This window comes from Prunus dulcis, chromosome 3, assembly GCF_902201215.1.
Source record: "Prunus dulcis chromosome 3, ALMONDv2, whole genome shotgun sequence".
Lineage (NCBI taxonomy): Eukaryota > Viridiplantae > Streptophyta > Magnoliopsida > Rosales > Rosaceae > Prunus > Prunus dulcis.
In genome coordinates, this window is record NC_047652.1 from 2,750,251 (window position 1) to 2,777,750 (window position 27,500).

At 39.0% G+C, this 27,500-nt stretch overlaps 3 protein-coding genes across 3 annotated transcripts in view; 2 read left to right on the plus strand and 1 right to left on the minus strand.

The window, feature by feature from the left end:
* The window catches only part of LOC117623333 (E3 ubiquitin-protein ligase SPL2), a 17,669-nt gene extending 10,823 nt beyond the window's left edge, over positions 1-6,846 (plus strand). The window contains exons 2-6 of the mRNA XM_034354273.1: positions 3,452-3,924; positions 4,023-4,295; positions 4,411-4,532; positions 5,459-5,578; positions 6,371-6,846. Of these exons, the coding sequence (XP_034210164.1) occupies positions 3,562-3,924; positions 4,023-4,295; positions 4,411-4,532; positions 5,459-5,578; positions 6,371-6,665 (1,173 nt within the window). The 5' untranslated portion in view covers positions 3,452-3,561 and the 3' untranslated portion in view covers positions 6,666-6,846. The remainder of the gene's footprint in view (positions 1-3,451; positions 3,925-4,022; positions 4,296-4,410; positions 4,533-5,458; positions 5,579-6,370) is intronic.
* Positions 6,847-7,619: 773 nt separating this feature from the next.
* Positions 7,620-9,295, minus strand: LOC117620939 (protein NODULATION SIGNALING PATHWAY 1). Its single transcript, XM_034351199.1, has one exon. The coding sequence runs from the start codon at positions 9,258-9,260 to the stop codon at positions 7,620-7,622; it is 1,641 nt and encodes a 546-aa protein (XP_034207090.1). The 5' UTR covers positions 9,261-9,295.
* Positions 9,296-13,592: 4,297 nt separating this feature from the next.
* LOC117620940 (FT-interacting protein 3-like) lies at positions 13,593-21,897 on the plus strand. Its single transcript, XM_034351200.1, has 3 exons — positions 13,593-14,535; positions 14,635-14,986; positions 19,767-21,897. The coding sequence occupies exons 1-3, from the start codon at positions 13,593-13,595 to the stop codon at positions 21,895-21,897; spliced, it is 3,426 nt and encodes a 1,141-aa protein (XP_034207091.1).
* The last annotated feature ends 5,603 nt before the right edge of the window (positions 21,898-27,500 follow it).

Here is a 27,500-nt window from a genome sequence, read left to right on the forward strand (position 1 = left end):
CGTTGATGCTCAAAATGGTTAGGCCAAGGTTGAGTCCAACTTAGTGATGAGGTGTGATGGATGATGGATGAAGATGAGGACCTTCACCAAGTATGTGAGGATTTGGGCAAACGATAAACATATAGAAGACAAGATATACGTGGTTCACCCGAATGATGGGCTACGTCCACGGAGAAGGGTGTTCTCATTATGATAATGTTTGTTTACATTTGTACAAGGGGATTAGACCCAAATATAGAGATAACAAGTGAGAAGCTCAGCCTAGAGATGGATCCAGAAGAGAGAGTACTCAAGAGCCAGTTTTCTTCTAAGGAAAGAGTAGTCTTCTTTTATAGGTGAGGGAGAGTCTCCATCTCTTGTAGTTTTCCAATGTGGGACTCCTCTTGCTTTGCTTAGAGTTGTGATTTGTGGTGATGCTTCTTTGGCTAAGGTGATGACCTCTCAAAGCATGGCACTTGAATGATCTAGCCTAGCTAGTTGCTCGGTCAGTTATGGTACAAACACTCTAAAAAGAAGAAGAAGAAACAAGGTAGCAGAAAAAGGACGCGGAGAGCAAGGTAGAGTAAGCCTGCACCAAATGCATGTCCCAAAACAAAACAACACACCAGAAGACAAAACAAAAGCAGAGGGCAAAAACGAGGCTGCTTATTACTTTTAGTTTTTTTTATCATGGTGGTTAATACTTGAATTTTTTTTAAAGCCTAGAGTAGTATTAATTGTTCAGTGCAAATTCTAAAATAAGGGTATCACATCTATCGTCAAGGCTTTAATTTACTTGCACGCGATGAGATTAGTCAATAATTAACGTCTCTTTGCTACCTCATATATGTTTTGTTGAAGACAAATTGGGTTTTAATGTTCTTCAGAATCTTAAGATCATTTGGATATTTTTAGGCTAATAAGGAGCAAAATTTGAGTTATGCTTCAATGAGAAGAATTCCCTAACACTCATGAGATCAATCCACCTTTGGAGGTCTTTTTAGTTTTTTGCGGTTCTTAGGCCCAAAAGGGATGCATGGGATGCAAAAGGACTCAGAGGAAAAGGATGCAAAGGGAGCACTTGTTCTTCCTAAAGGAAACGAGAAGAAATTCATGAAACCCAAAAGAAGATAATAGATTCCCAGTTCTTTGTTTTTATTTTGGTGTAATATTACAACATGCATTAGAAATTTTATTTTTATTTTGGTGTGATATTGCAACTTCTGTACCCACCTATTAGAATTTGAGAGAAGACATGAAATGGAAGTAGTTAAATAGTGATGATAACAGTGATTATAGATGAATTTCAACAAATTGATTTGCAAATATTGTCTCAGGAAGTGAAATAGATGGAAAGTGTGCAACCAACAAAGGGGGTTACAACAACGCTGAAGCTCAAATTCAACAACGCATCTAAGGAGCCAATACACCCACACCAAAGCTATACCATAATTAGGTATTGTCCTCGTTATTCATGTGAGTAGAACATTAGCCTTCCTCTAATCAATTGAAAACAAAATACCACTAGACCAAAGGTTAGTTGGTGGTCCCAACTACTGCTTACAACGTCCTTCGTTTTGTCCACATTTCTCCAAATCAAACATTTAAAATTAAATATAGATTAAATGTGAAATAAACAATTTAATTCTAAAGAGAAGTTTTTTACTTTTAAAGTATACTAGACATACTTCAATAAACTGTTTCAACTGTTCATATATTTTTTGTTGGTAGTGGGAAAACATATTAGGATTATGTTAGGTCAATGGTCCGGTTCTAAACCAAATGCCCCTCTCTTAAACTCTAGCAGCTCTCTTTCTCTGTGAGTCCTAAAGGAAAATTCCATAGAGGGGGGAGGAGGAAGAAGCGTCACTGCCCCTCCTCCCCTCCTCTCTTCTTGTCTTTTCCTTTTAGGTTAGTGAATAAGTCTATTGGAGTGTTTTGAATAAAAAGCCCCTTGTGGTGGTTTCTTCTAAGCCATGATTAGATTGAAGTTCCCCATCACCCCTTTTAGTCTATGTTCTCAATCAAATCGTACTCCCAAAACTCGCTCCCTAACACCGCTCATGTTCTTTTAATTTGACCCAATTATTTTTTTGGCAAAGTTGTTGTTTTCGTTTATTTGTTCCCACTTATACACAGGTAGATCGCTGAAAATCATATTTTCCCCATATCTATTACAGATGCGGTGGTGGGTATGGTCATGATGATGCTTCTTTAGGTGGTGGTGGTAGGGTTCGTTTAGGCTCATGGGTTGATTTAGGTTTTTGGTTATGTTGGGTTTGTGGGGTTTGTTTTTGCTTATGGCTAATTATGGTGATGCGGGCTAGTAGCCTATTGTGATTGGTATTTTAGATGTTTTGTTGAGTCTTTGATTGTACCATTGAAGTTTATCTAATAAGTTTTTATTTGATAAAAAAAAAAACTATTAATCTATATATATAAAGCAAAAGGCAAAGAATGCTGAAACATTTAAAATACCAAAAACAATACATTTGGTTAATTCAAATATTAAGAATTAAAATTATTATTAAATGAGGATAATATGATAAATTCACATTTTTTCATATTAAAAAAATTAAAATTAAAAACAAAATCAGATAATAAGTCCTACTTTTATGGAATATAACTGCCCATATTATCTTTTCTTAATTCTAAAAATAAAATAAAAAAGATAAAATAAAAACCAATTGGCACATGCGTGAATAGGGGTGGGTACAGTTCAGTTTGGACTGATTTTTGCCTCAAATTAGAACCGAATCTGGTACTATTCATCCAATTTGGTTCGGTTCAATTATAATAAAAAAATTTCAAAAACTATTCGGTTCGAGTTGAACTGATTTTGGTTCGATTTCGGTCCTGTTTGGTTTTGAACCGGATAATTCAAATTATTTTTTAATACAAATTTCAATTAAAATTTTATTTTTTTGACTTGAAAATTAATAAATTATTTAATTTCATATAAAAAATAAATATTAAAGCTAGAAAAGAGAGATGTTTTGAAATTGAACTTGGATAAATATTAGTTATGAGATTAAAAATATAGTATTGAATATAAATAAATATTGAAATTATTTATTTTTTAATTTGATCAGTTTGGTTCGATTCGGTCCGATTTTTGAAGATATAGAACCGGATTCAAAACTGGTCCAGTTAGGTTTTTGACCGATTTTTGACGTTTTGGTCAATAAGGTTTTTTTCTTGTTTTTTTGTTGCGGTTCGGCTCAAATTTTCAGTTTGTCGGTTTGAATGCCCACCCCTATGCCTGAACGTGTGCCAAGAGCTAGCTTTTATTAAAATAAATTGACTTGGGTTGGATTGAATCTTGAACAATTGTTTATGGAGCAGTATCATGCCACAAGGACAAGGCCCAAATGGAACCGCTCTCGAATAAACTCAACAGTCGAAGTCCGTCAATTACTAAATCACCCATGGTCTTTGATTAAATCTACTAAAAACACCATTTCCCGACCCTTCTCTCTCTCTCTCTCCAGCCCGCCACCCGCCAGTCACCGCCATATCACCACGTTATCTCTCATCACTTTCCCCCCTAACGAATGTAGAAACCAGACGACAAACACAGCAATGTCATCGCACGAGCAAGCCCTAATCTCCCTGGTTTCCCAACTCGCCCTCTCTTTCGATGGCGCCATTTTGGGCGTAGCCCTAGCGTACGCCGCCGTGCGCACCGTCCTCAAGCTCAACTCCGTCTCCTCGGCCCTTCGAAAACTCCATAACGCTCCCTCTGTCCAAGTCTCCGATCTCCGCTCAATCCTCTCCCTCGATCACTCCGATGAATCGCAGCAGTCCGATGCAAAGCTCGTCGTTGTACGCGGCACTGTTGAAGCCAAATCCGCCGTCGACGGCAACTGGAACATCCTCAACTCCGGCGTGCTCGTCTCCCAGGGTACAAAGGAAAGAGCCGTGGTTCTTCAGAGAACTCAAACGGTGCGTTTTCTTTTCTTTCGTTGCTGAGAAAATTGAATCTTTGCTATTTATTGTGGTGTATTTCGATGAAAACTGAATTGTAAATTGAATTCTTGTAGTGCGTTTATAATGAGTGGAAAGGTTTCGTGGGATGGCCGTCGGATTTGAGAGCTATATTCTCTCGGTCTTGGAGGGAGCGAGAATCGAAGGTTTTCAGAACGGTTCCATTCATTCTTGCTGAAGGTGGCCGAAGGCCGATTTCGGAGTTTGTTGCTGTGGATATAGATGGATCGAGGCATCCCCTACCTCTTACCACAGTTTATCATCATCTGCATCCTGTTAATCCTTCTCCGTACACATTCCTGGAGGCACTTTTTGGCCATCGTTACCCGGTAAGTTCTGCATTTTGGCTCTCATTGTCCTTGTTAGTATCTGAGTTTTAGTGTTCTTTAGCTTCTCATTTTATTACAAATCTTGTAATGTCATTTTTTGTTTCTGGTTTCTAAGGTTGGTTTGCTAGATGAAGAGAAGATTCTTCCATTGGGAAAGGAAATTAGTGCTGTTGGTCTCTGCAGTGTTAAAGACGGAGTACTGGAAATTAAGTCTTGCAAAGATTTTCCCTATTTTCTGTAAGTGGGCTTGTTCTTGAGCATGTTCTCTTGAATCTTTAGTATTGCAGTTGGATATGGAAAAGTGGTTATTCTTACTCTGGCAGATGTGTTCTCTATATTTTCTGCTATGTCTAGGATGGGCTTTTTGATGTAGGATATGGGTGAATTGAGTATTTAGGTAGTTTAGCAGAAGCGAAAACAATGGAAAACAGAAAATAGAACAAAAGGGATAGGTCTGGAATCACACCAGGGGTTTGGCTTCACACCAAGTAGTCTCCAATCTCTGGAAAATAAGCTTTTCTTTATATCTCAACAACTCAACTCCATGATGAATTACATAGACGGGGTATTTATCATAATCTAACCCTAGAGTGAAAAAGGAAAATTAAACTTATTCCAGGAAAGAAATCCTATTCCAAATAAAATAAGAAACTTAGAAATCCTACTGAAATCTGGAAAACTTAGAGAACCTGGGAACTAACAAATAAATTAGGAAACTAATTAATAATTCCCTCTGCCATCTCTTTCGTTTGTAAACCCTAATGGCTTTGACAAAGATGTCCGCATCGCTTTTGTTTTCTAATCCAGTAAATATTTGTAGGATTTCGGTTGGATCGATTGACTTCAGTTCTTGTACCCTTCCATCTTAATTGTTGTCAAACAGTATAACTTATAGTTTCTTCTATTATAATGTACTGGTGCAGCAGTGCTCTCATCTATTGGATTATTCAGTGGTTAAAAACTAGCATCCCGATTTAAGATTCAGTCCGGTCGTCCAGAGGATAGAAATATTATATACAGCTTTACCTTTTTTAATTTTTATTTTTGAAGATTCCAATTCTTTCCTTTATTCCTTCACCCTCCCTGATTGATAATATGTGGCTGTAGGAAGGTCAATTTATTTGTTGCTCAACTGCCCTAAACTGATATTGTATCTTTTGCAGCTCTGAGATGTCTAAGGATCAGATGGTTGTAGATCTTACATCACGCACAAAAGTTCTATTCTGGAGTGGGATTTTTCTTGGTTCAGTGTCAATTGGAGTCCTTGCCTATGCTGTTTCCAGGTACAAATTTCCCTTGAAATGTTAAATTTTTTTACTCCACTCTGCTTGCAAATTCCTGTTCAATCTCGAAAACTATTAAATGTCTGTAGGCTGGTGTGAAGGACAACTTTGTATAATGCTGAAGTTCTGTAATGTGTGTGTAGTTTCCTTCCATGGGATTCATTCAACCATGTTGAATTCCGGATTTCAGTTTCTTTTAACCTTTCTCTTTCATGTCTTGCATGAATAGAGCTGTCCCTCTTTTGATTTTCCTTAACCTAACTTGTCCTTGTCAAGGAGTGGTGGATGAGAAATTTTTTACATAATAAATTTCCATTATGTGGTCCTTATATCTAAAGAGAAAAAAAGAAGAAGAGGAGATTGAATAACTCCAGATTTCCTTCTCAACTACTCTACAAAATAGGTGAGAGCTGAGAGAAAGTCGGCTCATAGAAAATGAAAAACTACTGATTTTCTCCATCTTTCCAAACCTATGAAAATAAAAGCATCCTTTCTTCTCTCCGCTATTCTCCCTTTTGTTTTACCTGGCCTAAAGTGATCCAGAAATAATTTCTTCAAAGATATGTAATTCAGTAAAATAAACATACAGAAATGTATGACGTATTACAAATTCTGGTTTACTTTTGGTCTGATACTACAACTTCCGTAATTATTACACAATTTTCTCATTCTGGTATGGGATCTCATACGCACCCATTAGAATTTAAGAGAGGAAAAGGAACTGGTTAAACACAGATGATCACAGTGATCAGAAATTAGTTTCAATAAATTGAGTTACAAATATTGTTTCAGGAATTGGAATAGATGGAAAGTGTGGAGGCAGCAAAGGGAGTTACAGCGATCAATCCGTGCCAGCAATGCTGAAGCCCAAATTCAAGAGGAAGAAGAAGAAGAGGATGCAGGAGATGTTCCAGATGGACAGTTGTGTGTCATATGTCTGATGAGGAGAAGGCGATCAGCATTCATTCCTTGCGGGCATCTAGTTTGTTGCCAAATCTGCAGCATATCAATCGAACGGGATGTAGCACCAAAGTGCCCTGTTTGTCGCCAGCAAATACGCACTTCAGTCCGGATATATGATTCTTAACATGAGTTAGCTAGTATTAGGGGGAAGCTAATAGGGGATTTGCATAGTGGCTAAACATACTTGGTTTGACATGTAGTAATTTTGTAACCCCATGAAGTAAATATGGATGTTTTGTGTATATACTTGAAGCTTTATGTGAATCATGTGCAGATGTTCTACAAGGTTATGGTAATTTCTCTTCCAGCTTGAGTAAAAAGCATAATCATTTCGGCATAGATAGATTAAGCTCATTTGAATTTTAGCACCGCTCGCAGGTTTGCATCAAAACCATACGTGTTTTGTCTTTTGTTTGGTTCCTTGTCCCTTGCATTCTGCGTGTAATTATTCCTGTGTTCAGAATCCCACATCGGCTACACAAGAGCTTTTGGAGTTGTTTATAATCAAGCGTGGAGGCCGACAATCTTGACATCACTGGGCGAAGCGAATGGGCCACGGTTCTGTAAAAGAAACCAGGCTCAGGAAAGTCCCCGGGCCCCTACTAACTGCAGAGATGCAGGCCTGGAAACAGGTAACCTCCGAGTGCTTGGAGTCTTTATCGCCTCGTGCGATGGGCTGAGACACGTGTGGAGCCTTTGGGCTTCAAACCCGGAGTATATCTTGGCCGATTGCACAGTTATTCGCTTGGTCCTTTGGACTAACTGAACGGGGCTTACGATCCAGTGGTGTCCTTTTTATTTTCTTGATTTTACTGGTTTAGTTCTCAATGTCTCTGTATGGTGGTAGTGATAATAAGGCAAAAAAGTATCACAATTTGTTGACCACTCTATATAGGGTTGGGCAAATCACGAAAGGAGCAATTAAATGAAATCAAGGAAATATAGCTGGAACACTAAATTGCAAAACCAGCATTTACATATACAAACTCTTATACCCTCTGAAATTCAAGACATGAGAAAAGAGAAACACTCACTACTACTAACAAATGTTTTGTGTGTGTGTGTGTGTGTTTTTTTTTTAACTGTAACTTACTTTCACATCAGTCTTCCACAGTGAACAAAAAGAAACAGGCTGCCCTTTCCACCACAACCCTGCACACCCATCTTTCTCATCCACTCTCATCTCCCAATTGCTGTCATACTTCCTCAGCAAGGCTCTTCCTCCATCTATGGCATCCTCTCCAAACACCTGCCCTACAAACCCTACCCCCCTCATTCTCTCACACCATTTCTCCTTCCCTTCATTCATCTCTCCGCGGTTTGTCAAAGCCTTTGCTGCCTCTCCTTCCATCACTCTCCTCTCATCGCTCTCTCGCCCTTTGAACGCCGAGCTAGTTGAGTCCAAGAACCTCCACAAGTACTCCACTTGCCGCGAAAACCCCGCGGCGAAGTCCCCACAATTGTTGCAGCTACACTCCATGTTGTTCTCACTTAGGATCACCCCCTTTGGCTCCATGTTTCTCAGTGCTTTCAAGAACTCAGTTCTTTCATCTGGGGTGTTGTGGTTCAAGTTGTGGAGTCTAAATTGCACACAGACAATCAACATTTCGTCGTTGGAGGTGTCAATCACTTGAGCATTTAAATTTTGTAAAGGTTGATTGTCGAGGCGGTTGATCTGTAAATTGATGTTCATGGACTTGGCAAAACCAAGAAGACTAAAGGAGAAATTGTCACCGGGAGGACCTATTGAAAATGGGGTCTCTCTGTTTTGGTTATTTTCAGTGTTGGCAGCAGCAGAAACAACTGTGATCTTCACCAATGGGGGAGGACCACCCGGCCTCCGAGTCAAGGCCTCAAGCAGAGTAGGCCATTGCATACCATGAGACACACCAACATCAACAATGTGAAGGTTTCGGGTTCGATCAGATTCTTCAGCAATAAGTTGAAGAATTGAAGAGTTTGCAATGTTATTTGGGAAAGCAAACCATGGACTAACCTCATAGAATTTGAGCAGAGACTTTTGGAAAAATCTTGGCTCTGTGGAAGCAAAAGTAACAGGTGGTGCTGAGGCAGAGCCATTGGGGCCAGAGGAGGACAGATGCTGAGTCAGTGCTCGGAGGCCATGAGCCGCCAGGCGGTGGTTGGCGTCGCCTGTAAGAGAGGCAAGTTCATGCAGAACATACAGAAGGTGTTGGACACGTGTCAGATTCCCACCTGTGATGGCTAAAGCACAAGGGTTTAGCAACTGCTCTGCCCACCTCCCCTCCTTGCTATTACCGTTATTACAGTTATTCCCTGTCGTCTTAGCTGTGCCTTTTTTGTTCCCATTTGTTCTCTTAACTGGCACCACTACTTCATCAACTAATTGGTCCCCCTGGCCCGCCAGACTGATCGGACGGACATGATTCTTCTGATCAATGTGTTGGTCATCGGAGACTTTTCTTTTCTTGGACGAATCAGACGGCGACTGATGATTCAAATTTGTGGGATTTGGGGGCCTTGTGGTGGTAGGGAGAGCAATGCTAGTAGGGTTGTTGAGAGAAGTAGAGGTGGTGTTGGAATGAATCAGATCATGGCTCTCATCCCACCATTGAAGGCCATTGATGTCATTTGAATGGTAAGGATCATCCAAGAAAGTTGGGAAGAAAGTAACTGAATCTTCAAGCCAGTCCAGGATGTGATCTGAAGTTGAGTTTGGTTCTGGTTCTTGAGTGGTCATTGTGATGGTGGGCTGTTGAGACAAGATGTGATGATGTGTTTGATGAAAGAAAGAGAGGAAGAGGATGAAGAAGAGAGATAGAGCAATATGGTTTGTGGGGGTGACTAAGTTTGATCATTGACCAAAAAAAGGAGAGAGAGAGAGAGAGAGAGAGCAGAGGTTTTCTATTAAATGTGTGAAATTAATGGATTAGGGCAATGGTGGTGCTTGAAAGAGACAAAGGAAGGCATTTTCTAATGTTGGGTGTGCTGTTAATTTGTTGGATGTGATGTTTGATTATGGATTTTTAACTCTAATATCTCTTGTGTCTTGAGTGGTTAACTTATTCTTTGGTATGTCATGCTAGTGGAGAGATCCACAAATTACCATTAGAGAGAGAGAGAGAGAGAGAGAGAGAGAGAGAGAGAGAGAGAGACATGAACTTGTTTCAAACTGTGATGGGTTGAATTTGAATAGTCTGCCGACGGCAGATTCTGCTTCAAGAAATAAATATATATTAAAAAAAACTATAAAGTTTTTGTTTGTTACTGCTTCGTGCTCTTGGAGAGAAATATGTTTGGTTTTGTCCTCCGGGGTCCACGTGTACTTTTTTTTTGGTGTTGTTAAATATATGTTCTTCTTTGCCTCTAAATTATTTATTTTACAGGAATGGGTAGTGTGGTATGATTTTCCTAGGCACAAGAGGACCAATTAGAGAATTTGAGTAGCTATACCTTACTTCTCTCTCCCAACCCAACAATGAATTTACACCTCTTTTTCTCGTGGAATGGAAATATATACTTGTAATTCCTCATTATGAGTCTAAATCTATTATTGGCCAAATAAAAAATAAGAGATTTTCTATTTAAATCATACATTTCTCTTAGTTCATCCCATGTTCTAAGTTCACCCCAACTTTTAATTTAAATTTTTATAATTTCTAAAAAAAATCTACTATCTTTCCAAACTACCCTTAAATACACCCCAAACTGAAAAAATAAGAACTAAAAGAGATTTTCTATTTAAACCCAACAATTTTCTTTGTTCCCAGCAAAAAAAAAACACAAACAAATGAAACCCCAAATCCGAAATTTAATACTTTCTAGAGAAAGAGAACAGACACTTGGGTATTGTTGAGAGAGAGAGAGAGAGAGAGAGAGTTTGTAAACAGAAAGTTAGAAGGAGGTTTCTAAAACTTAATATGAAGAGTGGTGAGGTGTGTGTATAGATGTACTAGGGTTAATTATTAAGTTGGATGACTTTTTTTTTTTGTCTTTTTACATAATAATAAAACTTACAGCTTAATGATTTAAGTATTGAAGTGAACAAAGAGAAGTGTGGGGTTTAAATAGAAAATCTCAAAAATAATATATGGTCAAGTGGTTCAAGGCGTAGCATTGAAATTGTTATGTAGACTTTTGTTTACCGAGAGTTCGAATTCCTCTTTTTCCGTACTCGTCAATATATGTGGTGTTAATTTTCCTCACTTTATGTCACAAGATAATGTTCTTAATTTTTCTTAACTCCACCAACTAATTGATGATAAATTAAATTAGCCAAAGTATTTCATTTGACTAAGCAAAGATGCATATCAATATCAAATTGACCAAACGAAAAGCTCATCACTTGGGAAATATCAATGCCAATTTGTATCCAGCAAATTTAGGCGTTTTATGATATCCATATGCTCCAACTTGACTTGAGTGGGATTTGTATTAGAATTTCTTCCATTGTTCTAAGGAACACATGCATATTCATTGGAATTGTCATCATGGTCTGTTGAATGGCGTTGAGGCTAACTTTCAGGGAAAATATGCTCTAGCTTCCTCTGATTTGTAAAGAAAAACTGGTACTAACTACTAATAATTATCTAATGTAATTGTAACTGGATAATTCTAGAATTATAGGACAACTAGTAGCTGAAAATACTATAGATAGTCGGTTACTTTAAACAACCGACTTGTCTAGTAATTTGCCAACTTAGTTAGTCGGTTTAGCACCTCTATGTAATCAAGCTGAAAAACTACCAGCTCCTATATCTAAATCTAAGTTCCATATCTAAAGCTTTGTATCTTTCCTCCCTACATTGAAATAAAATTACTTGTAGGTTTCTTCACTTGGGTTTGTTAAGTTTGTAGGTTTACTTAGGTTTGGGCTTGTAAGTGGTCTATTTCCCATATTATCATGCATTGCATTTGGGCTTCAAAACCACTTCGTCTTCTTTTTTGTCCCGCAAATCACTGATAGAAAAACAATCAGTTGAGAGGGGGGTTACCACAGTGGTTGTGTCCCTCCTCTTCCTCCCTGCTTGGCACTCAAGATCAAAACCTCAGAGTTTCTTTCCTCCAAATGTAACCAGACAAAAAACAAAAAACAAACCACCAAATCTTAACTACTCAGAAACCACAACTAAATCTCAACTTAATGATAATTTTAATTAATGTCTATAATTTGAGAACTTGATAAAGATGTGTGGCACAGGAATTCAAAAATTTGGTTCATATTCCTGCTTTGAATAAACTGCTACTACCTGTTGTTAATACATGATTGATGTGTTAATACATGCTTGAACTATTTGATACAGATGTGAAAAAATATAGATATGAGGGATCAAAATACATGCTTGAACGGTGGTTTTGAAGGATCAAAATACAGATGTGAAGAAACCAACACAAAATCAAACTATATCAGCCATTCAAATCCGTCTTTAGCTTCCATGTCTCAACTGAGAGAGCCTTTGGTCAATTTTCAATTGGAGAAGAGCTCAAATGTATACATTGTATTGTACTTTTTTTTAATCAAGTGAAATTGTCATAATGTAGACGCAAAAGGGTCAATACATCATCAAGAAAATATCCAACCAAAGCCACAAAGGTTAAGACAGATTTGCTGCATAAAACCAACAGACTTGGTTAAACCAAACATCATCAACAGAAAGAAAGCCAACATGCTTAGCTAAGATACATTTGCTGTATAAAGCCAGCAGACTTGTTAAACCAAGCACCATCAACACATTTGCTGCATAAAGCCTAAAATTAGTGAGATTACAATAGAAAATGACCAAGCTGTACTCACAAAAACTATAACTTTCCCCAAATAAAATTAATAAAGAATTGTCTAGTACATAATCATGAGGGAAGTAAACGATGTAATACTAAAAAGTGATCTTGGCATCAAAGTTTATCAAGTAAACTAGTCCAAAGTCAATAAAATGTAAGAGTTTGCGACATCCGAGACTAGATCAAACATTAGTATAAAATTTTAATCATCTCCCCAACATTAGGCCAAATGCATTAGTTAAAGCAATCAACCAAATACTAAAAAATGTTGAGTTCTGCTGGCGGCCAGTTTGTTAATAACTTGGGCATATCCTGCTGGATATGAATGGTGTTCTACATCATTTGCTGTCAAAGAACCATAAAGATACAAAAGCCATTGGCCAACACATCTCCCTTTTCCTTCTCTCTCCTCTCTCCCTCTCTTTCAAAATAAAATGGTTTCTTCTACTTGATGGGTTTCTCTTTTAGGAGATTACATAAACCTTGAATTAATATTGATAATTTCACAGTCCAAATATTGGTACTGTTCTTGGTTAGTTAACCCAAATTCTAAATTCACAGTTCCAAATACATGGAGAGACAAGACAACTGAAGCTAAAGAGGAAGTGGAACATAACTGATTAATCTAGTTAAACAAAGTTAGACTTGTAACTATTTATTCCTCATTAAAAAACACACATTGCAGAGAAAACAGATCGTTTCTCTTCAAAATCCCCAGTTAGAGAACAGAGGCATTTCTTCTTTACAAATCCAACCATTTCCTCCTTGGCTGAAACTGAAAATATCAGTTTCAATGATCATATTCCTTTTCTATTTCTATGAAACCAGGTAGGCTGGAAACCATGTGTATATGCATATTAATTTTTTCTTTCTTAGTTTCTTCTTTGAGCATCGATTCAACTTTCAGTTAAGAGACACTGGAGGGGTGTGGAACACTTTTAACTAAATATGCTGTTTTAGTTGCTTATTATTTTGGGCTTACTTTTTATGTTATGTTATTTATTAAAGATTCCTCATTTAGAACATGCATTAAGATAAAGGTTTTGAAATCTTATGCATCTGGATAACGAAATTGTTGCAGTTCACCCCCTGGCCTACTGATTGGTTTACATTGATACTTATTAAAACATATGCTTGAACTATTGATCCCTTGATTCTATAGAATTGATCATCTCTCTGTTACATATCAATGAGCCGAAACGCATATGTCAGTATCTCATTTTAGTTATTCCCTCCTTTGCAGGTGCCTGTAGTTTACTTTCCATTTCTCCAGTATACACACATATACGTCACTATGAGCAACCCTAAGCTGCGGGTAGATGTCGTCAGCGCCTATAATATTTTGCCTACGGATGGGCAAGGCTCATCCAATGCCTTTGTGGAGCTTAACTTTGATGGTCAGAGGCTCCTTACCACCACTATAGAAAAGAATCTTAATCCAGATTGGAATGAAAGCTTCTGCTTCAACATTTTTGATCCTTTGAATTATCACAACCTTACTCTCGATGCATGTGTCTACAGTAGTGCCACAGCTACCTCCTCAAGATCGTTTATTGGAAAGATTAGCCTAACTGGGAATTTATTTTGCTCTTATTCTGATGCTGCTGTTACGCATTACCCTTTGATTAAAAAGCGTCGCCTCTCATGGTCTTCTGTAAGAGGAGAGCTCGGCCTAAAGGTTTATGTTACTGACGACCCATCAATTAGGCCCTCCACCCCAATTGCTGTTGTTGGAGCCCTAGGTACTATGGATCCAAGCGTAGCTCATGGATCGAATCAAGGAGTTTCAAATCCCGTGACGAACACTTCTCCAAATGCAGAAGTTGAGATACCACGTCTCCGTAATCCAAGTCATGGCCACCAACTTTTGCTGGAGTATGCTCCTGCTGATGGGACTGCCAGCGGCGCTATTGTGGAAGCTGGGACAAGGCACAACTTTCCTCAAATTCCTAATCCAAGCCAACTTCTGCTGGGGTATGCTCCTGCTGATGAGACTGCCAGCACCGCTATTGTGACTTCCAGCACCGCTATTGTGGAAGCTGAGAGAGGGCGCAACTTTCGTCATGCTTCTACTCCTGCTGATGAGACTGCCAGCACCGCGATTGTGACTTCCAGCACCTCTAATGTGGAAGCTGAGGGATCCGAGACCAGGCGCACCTCTCAACGTATTTCTAATTCAAGTAGTAACAGCAGCCAACCATCGAATATGAGTGATGCTGCTGCTGATGAGGCTGCAAGCATCTCTAATACAGAAGATTAGACGGGGCGTACCTCTCAACATAGTTCTAGTCAAAGTCGTGATGGCCAAGATTCACATCTGGGGGATGTTGCTGCAGATGAGACTACAAGCACCTCTAATAATTCGGAAGTTGGGACAAGGCCCACCTGTCGTCATTCTCCTAATCCAAGTTATGACCGCCAACGCCAACAACATCCTCCAGTTGCTCCAGAAGTTTACGATAATGCATTTAAGTATGAAGCCCATGAATTTTCACTTACAGAGACAAGCCCTAAACTTGGAGGTGGAAGAGTTGCTAGTGGCCGTGTTATTCATGGAGAGAAGACTGCAAGTGTCTATGATCTAGTTGAACAGATGTATTTTTTGTATGTAAGGGTTGTTAAGGCTCATGATCTTCCTGCCATGGATGTTACAGGAAGGCTTGCTCCATATACTGAGGTACGAGTTGGTGAATATTGTTGAAATGTAAATTCTGTTACTGGTTTAAGTTTGTTAGTTGACAGGTGTAAGGCTTAGATTTGTTTCTAGAGTGTAGGTCTCATAGGTCCTAGCTCATGCCAAGTGTGCAGCTCATATTGCTGACACTAAATTGTATGGCTGAGATCATATTCTCTGCTGTACAAATTGGAATGTTCTGTTAGAAATGAAATCAGTGTGCATTGCATTATTCCAATCATTTTCTCTCTGAAACAGATTCTCTCCCTCTCTCTTTCTCTCTACAACTTTGTCTCATATACTTAGTGTGCAAGAAATCTACTGTTATATAGAAACTTCAACATGGTATCAGTAGCGAAGGTTCTGATCTGAGACTGGGCGTAGTGAAATCAATCCAGCTGAAGGTAGCATTATCTAGTCTCACATGGCTGGATCTAGCATGAGTGAGCTTCGTGCTCCCATCTTCAATGGAAGCAACTACGATTTCTGGAGAATAAAGATGTGCACAATCTTCAAATCTCACAAGCTGTGGGATATGGTTGAGAATGGATATGAGCAATCTGTGAAGAAGGAAGAAGGAGAAGATCTGACAGCAGCTCAAAAGCTTGTTTTGGAAGAAAATATTGCCAAAGATGCTAAGGCATTGGGTCTGATCCAGAATGCAGTTTCTGATGATATTTTTCCCAGAATTGCTTTGAAGGAATCAGCCAAGGAAGCATGGGAAATCCTGCAGCAAGAATTCAGAGGAGACAAGAAGGTAAGATCTGTGAAACTTCAAGCTCTTAGGAGAGAATTTGAATACACTCGTATGCATGATGATGAATCATTGTCTGGATATGTCACTAAATTACTTGAGCTAGTAAATCAAATGAAGGCTTATGGTGAAGAGTTAACTGAACAGAGAATTGTTCAGAAACTCTTGATTAGTTTATCCAGAGAATATGATTCCATTGCTGAGGTTATAGAGGAGACAAAAGATACAGAAACTATAGGGGTTCAAGAGGTTATAGGATCTCTAAAATCTCATGAACAAAGGCTGCAGAGGCATAATGAGAGAGTGACTGAGAAGGCTTTCTCTAGTTTGAATGTGAGCTCTAAAGATCAGTCTAACACAGGGCAGGCAGGGGGTTCCAAATCCAAAAAGAATTGGAAATCTCAGAAAGGGAAGAAGTGGGACTCAAAGTCTGAAAACAATTCTAAAAAGGAATGTCAGACTGAGGGAGCAAAGGTGCCTTGCAAAACCTATGACAAATTGCACTTTGGTGTCTGCTGGTTTAAAGGCAAACCTAAATGTTATAAATGTGATAGGTTTGGTCATATAGCCAAAGACTGCAAGGGAAAACCAGAAGCTGCTAACTATGCATCACACAAGGAGGAAGAAGGCAACATGTTCTATGCTTGTCATGCTGCAGAAATAGTGAAAAATAATGGTGTGTGGTATGTGGACAGTGCATGCAGCAACCACATGACTTCACAAGCATCCCTTCTAGTCAATATTGACACCAAAGTCACTGCAAAGGTAAAAATGGGCATTGGAGACTTAGTGGAAGCAACTGGAAAAGGAACTTTGGTGATTGACACTAAAGCTGGGCCTAGATATATCAAAGAGGTTATGCTTGTACCAGGATTGGATGAAAACTTACTTAGTGTAGGTCAAATGGTAGAGCATGGCTACTATCTTGTCTTTGGTGATTCTATGGTTGAAATATTTGATGACAGGTCAATGGAGAATCTGCTGGCAAAGGTTTCCATGACAGGAAACAGATGCTTCCCACTGTCATTGAAATATGCAAACTCAGTGGCTATGAAAGCAACAATTGAAGAATCCACTTGGTATTGGCATAGAGGTTTGGCCATTTGAATATGCAGAGTCTGAAGTTGTTACAACAACAAGAGCTGGTCTATGGTCTGCCTGAAATTGGAAATGCAAACAGAATTTGCCAAGTCTGTGCAATTGGAAAATCCCACAGAGAGGCTTTTGGTAAAGAGAAAATTTGGAGAGCTAGTTACCTCTGGAGCTGGTTCATTCAGATGTTTGTGGTCCAATGCAGACCACATCAATAGGTGGAAACAAATATTTTTTGACTTTCATTGATGACTGCACCAGAATGTGCTGGGTGTACTTCATGCAATTCAAGTCAGAAGTTTTCAATATTTTCAAGAAATTTAAGGCTATGGTAGAACTACAAAGTGGATACAAACTGAAGAAACTTAGAAGTGACAGAGGTGGGGAATATACCTCTGCTGAATTTCTGCAGTTTTGTGAAGAAATTGGGTTGGAAAGACAACTAACCATGGCCTATTCACCTCAGCAAAATGGGGTTGCTGAGAGAAAGAACAGGACCATTGTTGAGATGAGCAAAACAATGATGAAAGAGAAGAAACTACCATACAAATTTTGGGGAGAGGCAGTGAATACAGCTGTCTATATCCGGAATAGATGCCCCACAAAAGCTTTAGATAATGTCACTCCATTTGAAGCTTTTAGTGGAAGAAAGCCTGGGGTTAAACACTTAAAAGTGTTTGGTTCTATATGTTTCTATCATGTGCCTAATCAGTTGAGGTCTAAACTGGAAGATGCAGCTGTTAAGTGCATTTTTGTTGGCTATGGCAAATGTGAAAAGGGATACAAAGTGTACAATTTGCAAACCAACAAGATCACTACATCTAGAAGTGTGATCTTTGATGAGAACTCACTATGGGATTGGGACACACAAACTGTTGATTCTGTCACAGTTCAGATGAGGTCTGAAGACACTTCCAGAAGTAGTGAAGAGGAGCATGAAGAAACAATGATAGACATTCCCAGTCCACCTCAAGTAACTACAGCTGCTACTAATGTTGCTTCACCAAGTGATTCTCCAAGTTCTACACCTGTAAAGCTTAGAGACATCACTGAGATTTATGCTAGATGCAATATGAGCATCATTGAGCCAGAGAACTTTGCTGAAGCATCAAAGGATAAAGCTTGGCAAAAGGCAATGGAAGCAGAAATGGAAATGATTGAGAAAAATGAGACTTGGGAACTAGTTGATAGACCAAGTGATAAACCTGTGATTGGTGTGAAATGGGTTTATAAGACCAAATTGAACCTTGATGGCTCAATACAGAAGCATAAAGCTAGGCTGGTGGTCAAAGGCTATGCACAAAAGCCTGGAATCGACTTCAATGAGACCTTTGCTCCTGTGGCCAGACTTGACACAATTAGAACTCTCATAGCTTTGGCAGCTCAAAAGGGGTGGAAATTATACCAGTTAGATGTCAAGTCTGCATTCCTAAATGGTGTGCTTAAGGAGGAAGTCTATGTAGATCAACCGGATGGTTTTGTAACTACAAACTATGAAGACAAAGTGTACAAGTTGAAGAAAGCCTTGTATGGTTTGAAACAGGCTCCAAGAGCCTGGTATGAGGAAATCAATGCCTACCTTGTTAGCTGTGGTTATGTCAGAAGCACAAGTGAGGCTACTTTGTATTGCAAGACTAAGGAAGACTCTGGAACTCTAATAGTCTCAATCTATGTTGATGACATTGTATATACAGGCAGCAGTGAAGAATTAATTGATGAATTCAAGACTGAAATGATGAGAAGGTATGAAATGACTGATCTAGGCCTTTTATATCATTTCCTTGGTATGGCAGTGATTCAAACTGAATCCTGCATTTTCATAAATCAAAAGAAGTATGCTCTGACTTTGCTGGACAAGTTTGGTTTGAAGCAATGTAAGCCAGTCAGTACTCCTCTGGTGGCAACTGAAAAATTGTGCAAAGATGATGGAAGTGATCCTGCAGATGAGAATGAGTACAGACAGATTGTGGGCAGTCTATTGTATTTGACAGCTACAAGACCAGACATAATGTTTGCAGCTAGCCTATTAGCTAGATTCATGCATTGTCCAACAAAGAAACACTATGGAACAGCCAAGAGAGTGCTGAGGTATATTCAAGGCACCATTGATTTTGGTATTGAATATCAAAAAGGAAAAGAAGCCATTCTAATTGGATATTGTGATAGTGATTGGGGAGGAAGCCAAGATGACATGAGAAGCACCTCTGGCTATGCTTTCTCTTTTGGCAGTGGAGTATTTTCTTGGGCATCAGTCAAGCAACATAGTGTTGCTCTCTCCACAGCTGAGGCTGAGTATGTCAGTGCAAGTGAAGCTACTACACAAGCAATATGGTTGAGGTTTGTTCTAGAGGATTTTGGAGAATTGCAAACTGATGCAACTCCATTAATGGTGGACAACACTTCTGCCATTGCAATGACAAGAAATCCTGTTTTCCATCAGAAAACCAAACACATCAACCGCAGGTATCATTTCATCCGATATGCTTTACAAGATGGAGTGGTGGACTTGAGATACTGCAGGTCTGAAGAGCAAGTGGCTGACATTTTCACTAAAGCTCTGTCTAAAGACAGGTTTAACTATCTCAGAGGATTGCTTGGTGTTAAACCAGTTAACAATTTAGAAGGGAATGTTGAAATGTAAATTCTGTTACTGGTTTAAGTTTGTTAGTTGACAGGTGTAAGGCTTAGATTTGTTTCTAGAGGGTAGGTCTCATAGGTCCTAGCTCATGCCAAGTGTGCAGCTCATATTGCTGACACTAAATTGTATGGCTGAGATCATATTCTCTGCTGTACAAATTGGAATGTTCTGTTAGAAATGAAATCAGTGTGCATTGCATTATTTCAATCATTTTCTCTCTGAAGCAGATTCTCTCCCTCTCTCTTTCTCTCTACAACTTTGTCTCATATACTTAGTGTGCAAGAAATCTACTGTTATATAGAAACTTCAACAAATATAAATGGTTTACCAACTACTATGAAAAGGAACAAAATCCAGTATGGAATGAGGTTTTTGCCTTTTCAGGGGATCGGCTAAAATCATCTGTCTTAGAAGTCTTGGTTAGGGACAATGATGCTGATAGGGATGATCATGAATTTGTGGGGATTGTAAAATTTGACATCCCTGACGTTCCATTGCGAGTCCCTCCTGAATCTGATAATCCTCTTGCTCCACAATGGTATCGGATTGAAGACAATACAGGCCATAAAGCTAGCGGTGAGCTAATGCTCGCAGTCTGGTTTGGCACCCAAGCAGATGAGGCTTTCCCCGGTGCATGGCATTCTGATAATGCAAGCAGTCGTGTTGATATCAGACTACTTACCTCCACAGTGCTAGGCTCAAAGGTCTATCATGCACCAAGGTTGTGGTATTTACGTGTTAATGTTATCGAGGCACACAACCTGTTTATAGACGACAAGAATCGTTTCCCATATGCTTATGTCCAGGTAAAAATAGGAAACCAGGTTTCGGTAACACAAAAAATTCAGGCCCAAAATCTAAACCCCCTTTGGAATGAAGATCTTTTTCTTGTCGCTGCTGAACCCTTTGAAGATCATCTAATCATTTCTGTTTACGATCATGTGTCTCCTAGAAAAGATGAAATCATTGGGAGGGTCACAATAACGCTGCAATCTGTCGATAGGCGTGCTGATGATAGTATGATCCGTGGCCGATGGTATAAACTGGAAAAGCCAGTGGCTGTGGATCAAAACGAGTCGGAAAGAGAAAAATTATCATCCAGCATCCATCTCCGACTTTGTCTAGAGGGAGGATACCATGTCGCCAATGAATCACCTCATTATAACAGTGATTTACGACCCTCATCAAAGAAGCTATGGAGGCCATCAATTGGGGTTTTAGAGCTCGGAATCTTGGATGCTGTAGAGCTTCATCCAATGAAAACACGTGACGGAAGGGGCACAACAGATGCATACTGCGTAGCAAAGTATGGTCATAAATGGTTCCGGACAAGAACCATTGTTGGGGAACTGTGTCCAAGATATCATGAACAATACATATGGGAGGTTTTTGATGTTGCTACGGTTCTTACTGTAGGTGTATTTGACAACAACCTACAGTTTGGGAATGGCTCCAGACACGCGATGATTGGGAAGGTTCGAATTCGTATCTCATCACTGGAAGCAGGCCGTGTATACACACACCGATATCCACTGCTGGCTGTTCATCCGTCAGGTGTTAAGAAGATGGGGGAGTTGCATTTGGCAGTTCGATTTTCTTGCACCTCTTTTGTTAAGACGCTTTACTCCTACTCACAGCCGCAGATGCCCAAGATGCACTACTTAAGGCCCATCACGGCGGCGCAGCTTGACATGTTAAGGATGATTGCTCTTTACCTAGTCAAAGCACATTTTTCTCGAGCTGATCCTCCACTGACAAGGGAAGTGGTGGAATACATGTGTGATGGGAACTGCCATTTGTGGAGCATACGACGGAGTAGAGCAAATTTCTTTAGGCTAGCGACAGCTTTGTCCGGAGTCATTTCTGCAGGCAAATGGTTTTGGGAAATTTGCATGTGGAAGAATCCCATAATGACAGTTCTTGCCCATGTTTTCTTCCTCATGCTCGTTTGCTTCCCGCAACTAATTCTGCCCACGGCTTTTCTTTGCATGGTTCTATCTGGGTTATGGAACTTCCACTTCCGGGCTAGGTGTCCTCCCCACATTAACATAAAGCTCTCACAACTTGAACTCGTGAACCTTGATGAGCTGGATGAGGAATTCTGCACGTATCCAACGAGCCAGAATATGGAGCTGGTGGGAAAGAGGTATGATCGGCTGAGGAGCAATGCTAGTAGCGTTCAGGCTCTAGTGGGTGATATGGCTAGTCTCGAGGAGCGATTTCAGTTGCTGTTAAGCTGGCGAGACCGGCGTGCCACAGTCCTCTTCGTAACATTTTGCATTGCAGTTACCTTTGTGTTGTATGTGACACCATTCACGGCGGTGGCTGCATTCGCAGGGTTGATTGTCATGATGCCTCCCAGATTTCGCCATATGTTGCCGACAGCAGCATTTTTCAACTTCTTCAGCGGGCTGCCTACTAAGACTGATACTATATTTTGAATTAACAGTCTATATATTTTATCTGCAGCCATTCCATTCATTTGCTTTGTACCCTTGTTGTTGTTGTTTTTTTGTTTTTTTGGATACAACAATAGGCTACTCTAAGGGGAAGGGGGCTCAACAAGTACCAATGTGGGCACATGGGTTTTCGAACCGGGGTGCCATGGGGGAAGGGGAAAGTCACCACCACCGTGGTAGAACCCATTGACGCTTTGTATTCTTGTTAATGCTCGATTAATGCTTTTTTTGTTTTGTTTTTTGTTTTTTAATATTTACTATTTTTAGTTTTATGTGGTTTTGGATCAAATTTACTATTACAAAGAATACCATACGGATGCTACTTAAAATGAATGACTTAGATGATGATAGAGACTTGTAGAGTTGCAATACTTTAAAGATAATACTAGCAAAGGTACCCGCGCGATACTGCGGGTTTTAAAACCATTTGAAATGTGTATAAAGTTATGAAAATATATAGCAAGTTTAAGTTACAAAATAAAGACTAATAACATGTTTTATATGTAGAAGGATTTTGACCTTGAGGACCATTTATGAAAACCCTTTGTTTTTTTTTTCATTTTTAAGTTTTATGATTTTTTAAAAACTCCATTAGTTGGTTGATGTGGCATATATGTGGAGCCCACATTTCCAATAATATAGTGTCACATGTATTTAAAATACAATATATATTTTAAATAATTTTCAAAAGAAAACCAAAATTTTATGAATTTTAAATTAAAAAATTTCGCAGAGACCATTTGTGATAAGCGCGTGAACCTCAATAATGTTTTGTGATACATTTAATTACATGAGATATAAACTCTCTCTCTCTCTCTCTCTCTCTCTCTCTCTCTCTCTCTCAATATGTTAATTACATAAGTAATATATAATTTATAGGAAGTTAAAATAAAAATAAATAAATAAAAAACTTTTGCCTTTTGTTGGGCCCGCTTGTCTCTCTATATTTTTCTTTTTCTTTTTCCTTCTTCTTCCTCTTTCCGTTTGTTTTCATCTATTCCTTTCTCTCTCTCTTTTTAATTCTTTACATTTATGTATTTTAGTAAAAAGAGTAGGGGCAAAAAGGGAAGATCAGAAAAGGTTAAGTAGAGGGTATTTTGGGCAATTCACTGTTCTAAAGAGAAAACTAAACTAAAAACAATATTTAAAAAGAGGGGCATTTTCGCCATTACACTGCTCTTAAGAACAGTGTAGGGTGGATTGCTGTTTAATATATATATATATATATATTTTATAAAGAAGTGAAGCCCACATAGATAAAGCTAGATGGTATTAGTCAAAAGATGAGATAATGATGTTGGGGAGAAATCATTATGTCTCCCTTAAAAGCCATTTGCTTTGCCTATAAATAGGCATTATATTTGCTTGTAAACACACACGAAAGAGAGAAGAGAATAGAGTGAGAGTCAGAGAGAAGAGAAAGAGTGGAGTCTATCTGAGGAGAAATTCTGTCAGTGTAAACACCACAAAGAGAAATATAATTTCACTCCCAATATTACAGTGGTACTTCTCATACTCTTATTATTCTAGTTTTATAACATGTTATCAGCACGATAGTCACTCCTTTTTATTTTTGAATTTTTCCCAACTCAACACTATGTGGTTATTTCTCTGTCTCCTCTCTGTCATATGTCTACTCTCACTTTACTACTACGACGACATGCAAACTTTCTTTTTTGTGTTCTCACAATTTCTATGTTGTTTAATCCATGCTTGTTTAATTTACTTCTTTGTAACGTAATTTGGAATGGCGCGGTTTTTATACCCCGTCCTGTTATTTTATGGTGGTGTAATTTTTTTTTTTACCCATCGCGTTGTAACACAAATTATTGTAATAAAATGATGGTGTGATCTTAAAACCCATCTATTATATCTTGAATAGTGGCGCAGTTATATTGCCCACAATATATGATATATTATGCACTTCATATATATTAGGTGGAGGTTTTTATCTCCACATTTATTTTATTTATGGTATGGAGTATGTTTATTACCCATACGGCAATATTTATTTAAAAGTGTGGCGCGGATTTATCGTCCACACAGCTGCCTTTACTTTTATTTAAAAAGTATGGAGCAGAATTAGTGCCCATACAAGCGCATTTACTCTTACTTAAAGTATGATGTGGAATTAACCCTCATACTTTATGAATTTACTTTACCGCACATTTACTTTTATTTAAAGTATGATGTGGAATTAACCCTCATACTTTATAAATTTACTTTACCGCATATTTACTTTTATTTAAAGTATGGTGTGGAATTAACGTCCATACAGCAAACAATTTACTTTATGAATTTACTTTACCGCACATTTAATTTTATTTAAGGTATGGTGTGGGTTTATCGTCCATACCAGCAAATTCATAGCACTTTATTTTTATCATCAATTAATATACCTGAATAATGAGGGCCTGAAATTCCAATTAATAAGTGGCTTAATGTCCCAGATCCTGAGCCTAAAGTTTCGAATGGCAAATCATGGGTCCTGGATGCCAAAATTCATCTACGAGTCAATGGCCTCGGACAAATAATTGTAGATGAGAATGATGCTTCGCCTGAAGAGAATGCGAAGGCCATGATCTTTCTTCACCGCTACATCCATGAAGCGCTGAAGAGCGAATATGTGGTGGTTGATGAACCGTTGGTTCTATGGAAAGCTCTAGGTGAAAGAGACGATCACCAGAGGATGGTGACTCTCCCAAGAGCTAGATACGAATGGACTCACTTGATATTTCAAGATTTCAAGTCAGTGTCCGAGTATAACTATGCTATCCACAGAATTACCTCATTAATGAGGCTATGTGGGGAAAATATATCTGAGGAGGATATGCTCGAAAAAACTCTGAGCACTTTTCATGCTTCAAATGTCCTCCTTCAGCAGCAATATAGACATAGCGATTTCAAGAAGTACTCAGAACTTGTATCTTGCCTCTTGTTAGCTGAGCAGAATAATGAGCTCTTATTAAAGAATCACCAATCTCGCCCAACGGGCTCAGCACCACTTTCTGAAATAAATGCTGCATCTCAGGAAGTGAATGCCACTTCATCTCATGGCAGTATCCACAAACGTGGGCGAGGGGGCAAGCGTGGCCGCTGGCAAGGAAGCAGAAAAGATCGTGGTGCTCGTTCAGAGGGTTTAGGTCCAAGGAGCGGTCCATCCACGAATGGCAAAAATGCATCCCGTAATAAGGGAAAGGCACAGATGAGCCATGTGCCTAGAAATGTTGAAAGCACTTGTCACAGATGTGGTGCAAAGGGACATTGGGTGCGCGCATGTCGTACGCCCAAGCATTTGGCGGATCTCTATCAAGCTTCACTTAAGAACAGGAAAGTAGAGATAAATTACATTGATCATGCTCCGCCAGCCACAGATGGCTCATCAGAAATATCGCGTCAGCTAAATAAGACGCATCTGGATGTTTCTAATTTTGTTACTGAAAGAGGGAATGAAGCTTATGAGTCCGAATTAGATTAAATTCCTTAATGTATTATTTGTATTAGCTGAAGTGTTATTTAATTTTTCATTTCAATCCAATAAAAGTGGTAATGTTTTCTTCTTTATTGGTTCAGCTTATTTTACTTATTTAAAGGCATGAATGTAAATTATGGATGCCCTCAAAACAAAGGCTATTGGCAAAGATATTTGTCTCGCAGACAGCGCCACCACTCATACGATCCTTCAAGATCGAAAGTATTTCTCAAAATTAATGCTTACAAAAGCAAAGGTAACAACCATATCAGGTCCTGCAGATCTTATTGAAGGCTCAGGAATAGCCCAAATTATGTTACCAAATGGAACAATACTGTCCATTCCAGATGCTTTGTATTCATCTAACTCCAGAAGGAATCTGTTGAGTTTCAAAGATATACGTTTGAATGGCTACCATGTTGAAACAAAGAAAGAGGAAACACATGGAATATCTTTGCATTACCTCCAGTGATACCCAAAAGCGTATATTGGAGAAGCTTTGTGCGCTCTCATCAGGGTTGTATTATACAACCATATGGACAATTGAGGCACATAGTGTCACGGACCAAGAGTCCATTGACTCAAATGCTTTTAAGCTTTGGCATGACAGGTTGGGTCATCCTGGATCCACCATGATGCGCAGGATCATCACCAACTCTAAAGGACATCCCTTGTTAACTAAACACATTATGTTATCAAGTGACATCTTTTGCCAAGCTTGTTCACAAGGGAAGTTGGTGATCAGACCATCACAACCAAAGGTTGATGTTGAGTCTCCATCATTTTTGGGGAGAATTCAAGGGGACATTTGTGGACCTATTCATCCCCCATGTGGACCATTTCGGTACTTTATGGTCTTGGTGGACGCATCTACCCGATGGTCACATGTTTGTCTTTTGTCTACTCGGAATATGGTATTTGCTAGGCTTTTGGCTCAGATAATTAAATTACGAGCTCAAATCCCAGATTATCCCATTAAGTCAATCAGACTCGATAATGCTGGTGAATTTACATCTCAGACTTTCGATGACTACTGCATTTTACTAGGCATTGACATTGAACATCTTGTTCCCCATGTGCATACTCAAAATGGCTTGGCAGAAGCTTTAATTAAGCGCCTTCAGTTGATAGCACGCACTTTGCTAATGAAAACAAAGTTGTTAGTTTCTGCTTGGGGATATGCCATTTTACATGCAGTATCACTTGTGCGATTGAGGCCCGTCGCCAACAATTAATATTCTCCAATACAACTCCTATTGGGGAATCAACCAAACATTTCACATTTAAGAATTTTTGGGTGTGCGGTATATGTGCCCATTGCACCACCGCAACGTACTAAGATGGGCCCTCAACGCAGATTGGGAATTTATGTTGGTTTTGATTCACTATCTATCATCAGATATCTGGAATCCTTGATGGGTGATATTTTTATCGCACGGTTTGTGGATTGTCATTTTGATGAGACAATCTTCCCACTATTAGAGGGAGAAAAATATGTATCTAAAGAACAAGGCAAACTCATTCCTGAAGAACGACATGAATTATCGTGGAATGTATCCACATTGTCTCATCTCGATCCTCATACTGCTCAATGCGAAAACAAAGTGAGAAGGATTGTTCACCTCCAAAGTATTGCAAATCAGATGCCAAATGCATTTAATGATGCAGTAAAGGTGACGAAATCTCATATCCCAGCTGCAAATGCACCCGCACGGATTGATGTCCATAATGAACAAAGCAATGTGCCAGCAAATGGTTCATCTGCTGCATGCCTGAAGCGTGGCAGACCACTAGGCTCAAAGGATTCAGTTCCTCGAAAGAGGAAGTTGATGGACAAAATGAATCCAAATGAAATAAATAGAGAGCCCATAATTCATAATTCAAATGCCCCCAAAGAGGGACAGGTACTTCCTGAAAAGGAAAACGTCATTGGTGAGACAAGTGCCCCTGGAGTGGCAACTGTACCTGAAAGTCAAGAAATCTCCATAAATTATATGTCCACTGATGAATTGTGGAGTAGAAATGAGATGATCATCGATGATATATTTGCATTCTCAGTGGCTGCTGAGATCATAAAAGATGATGATATTGAGCCGTGCTCTATTAATGAATG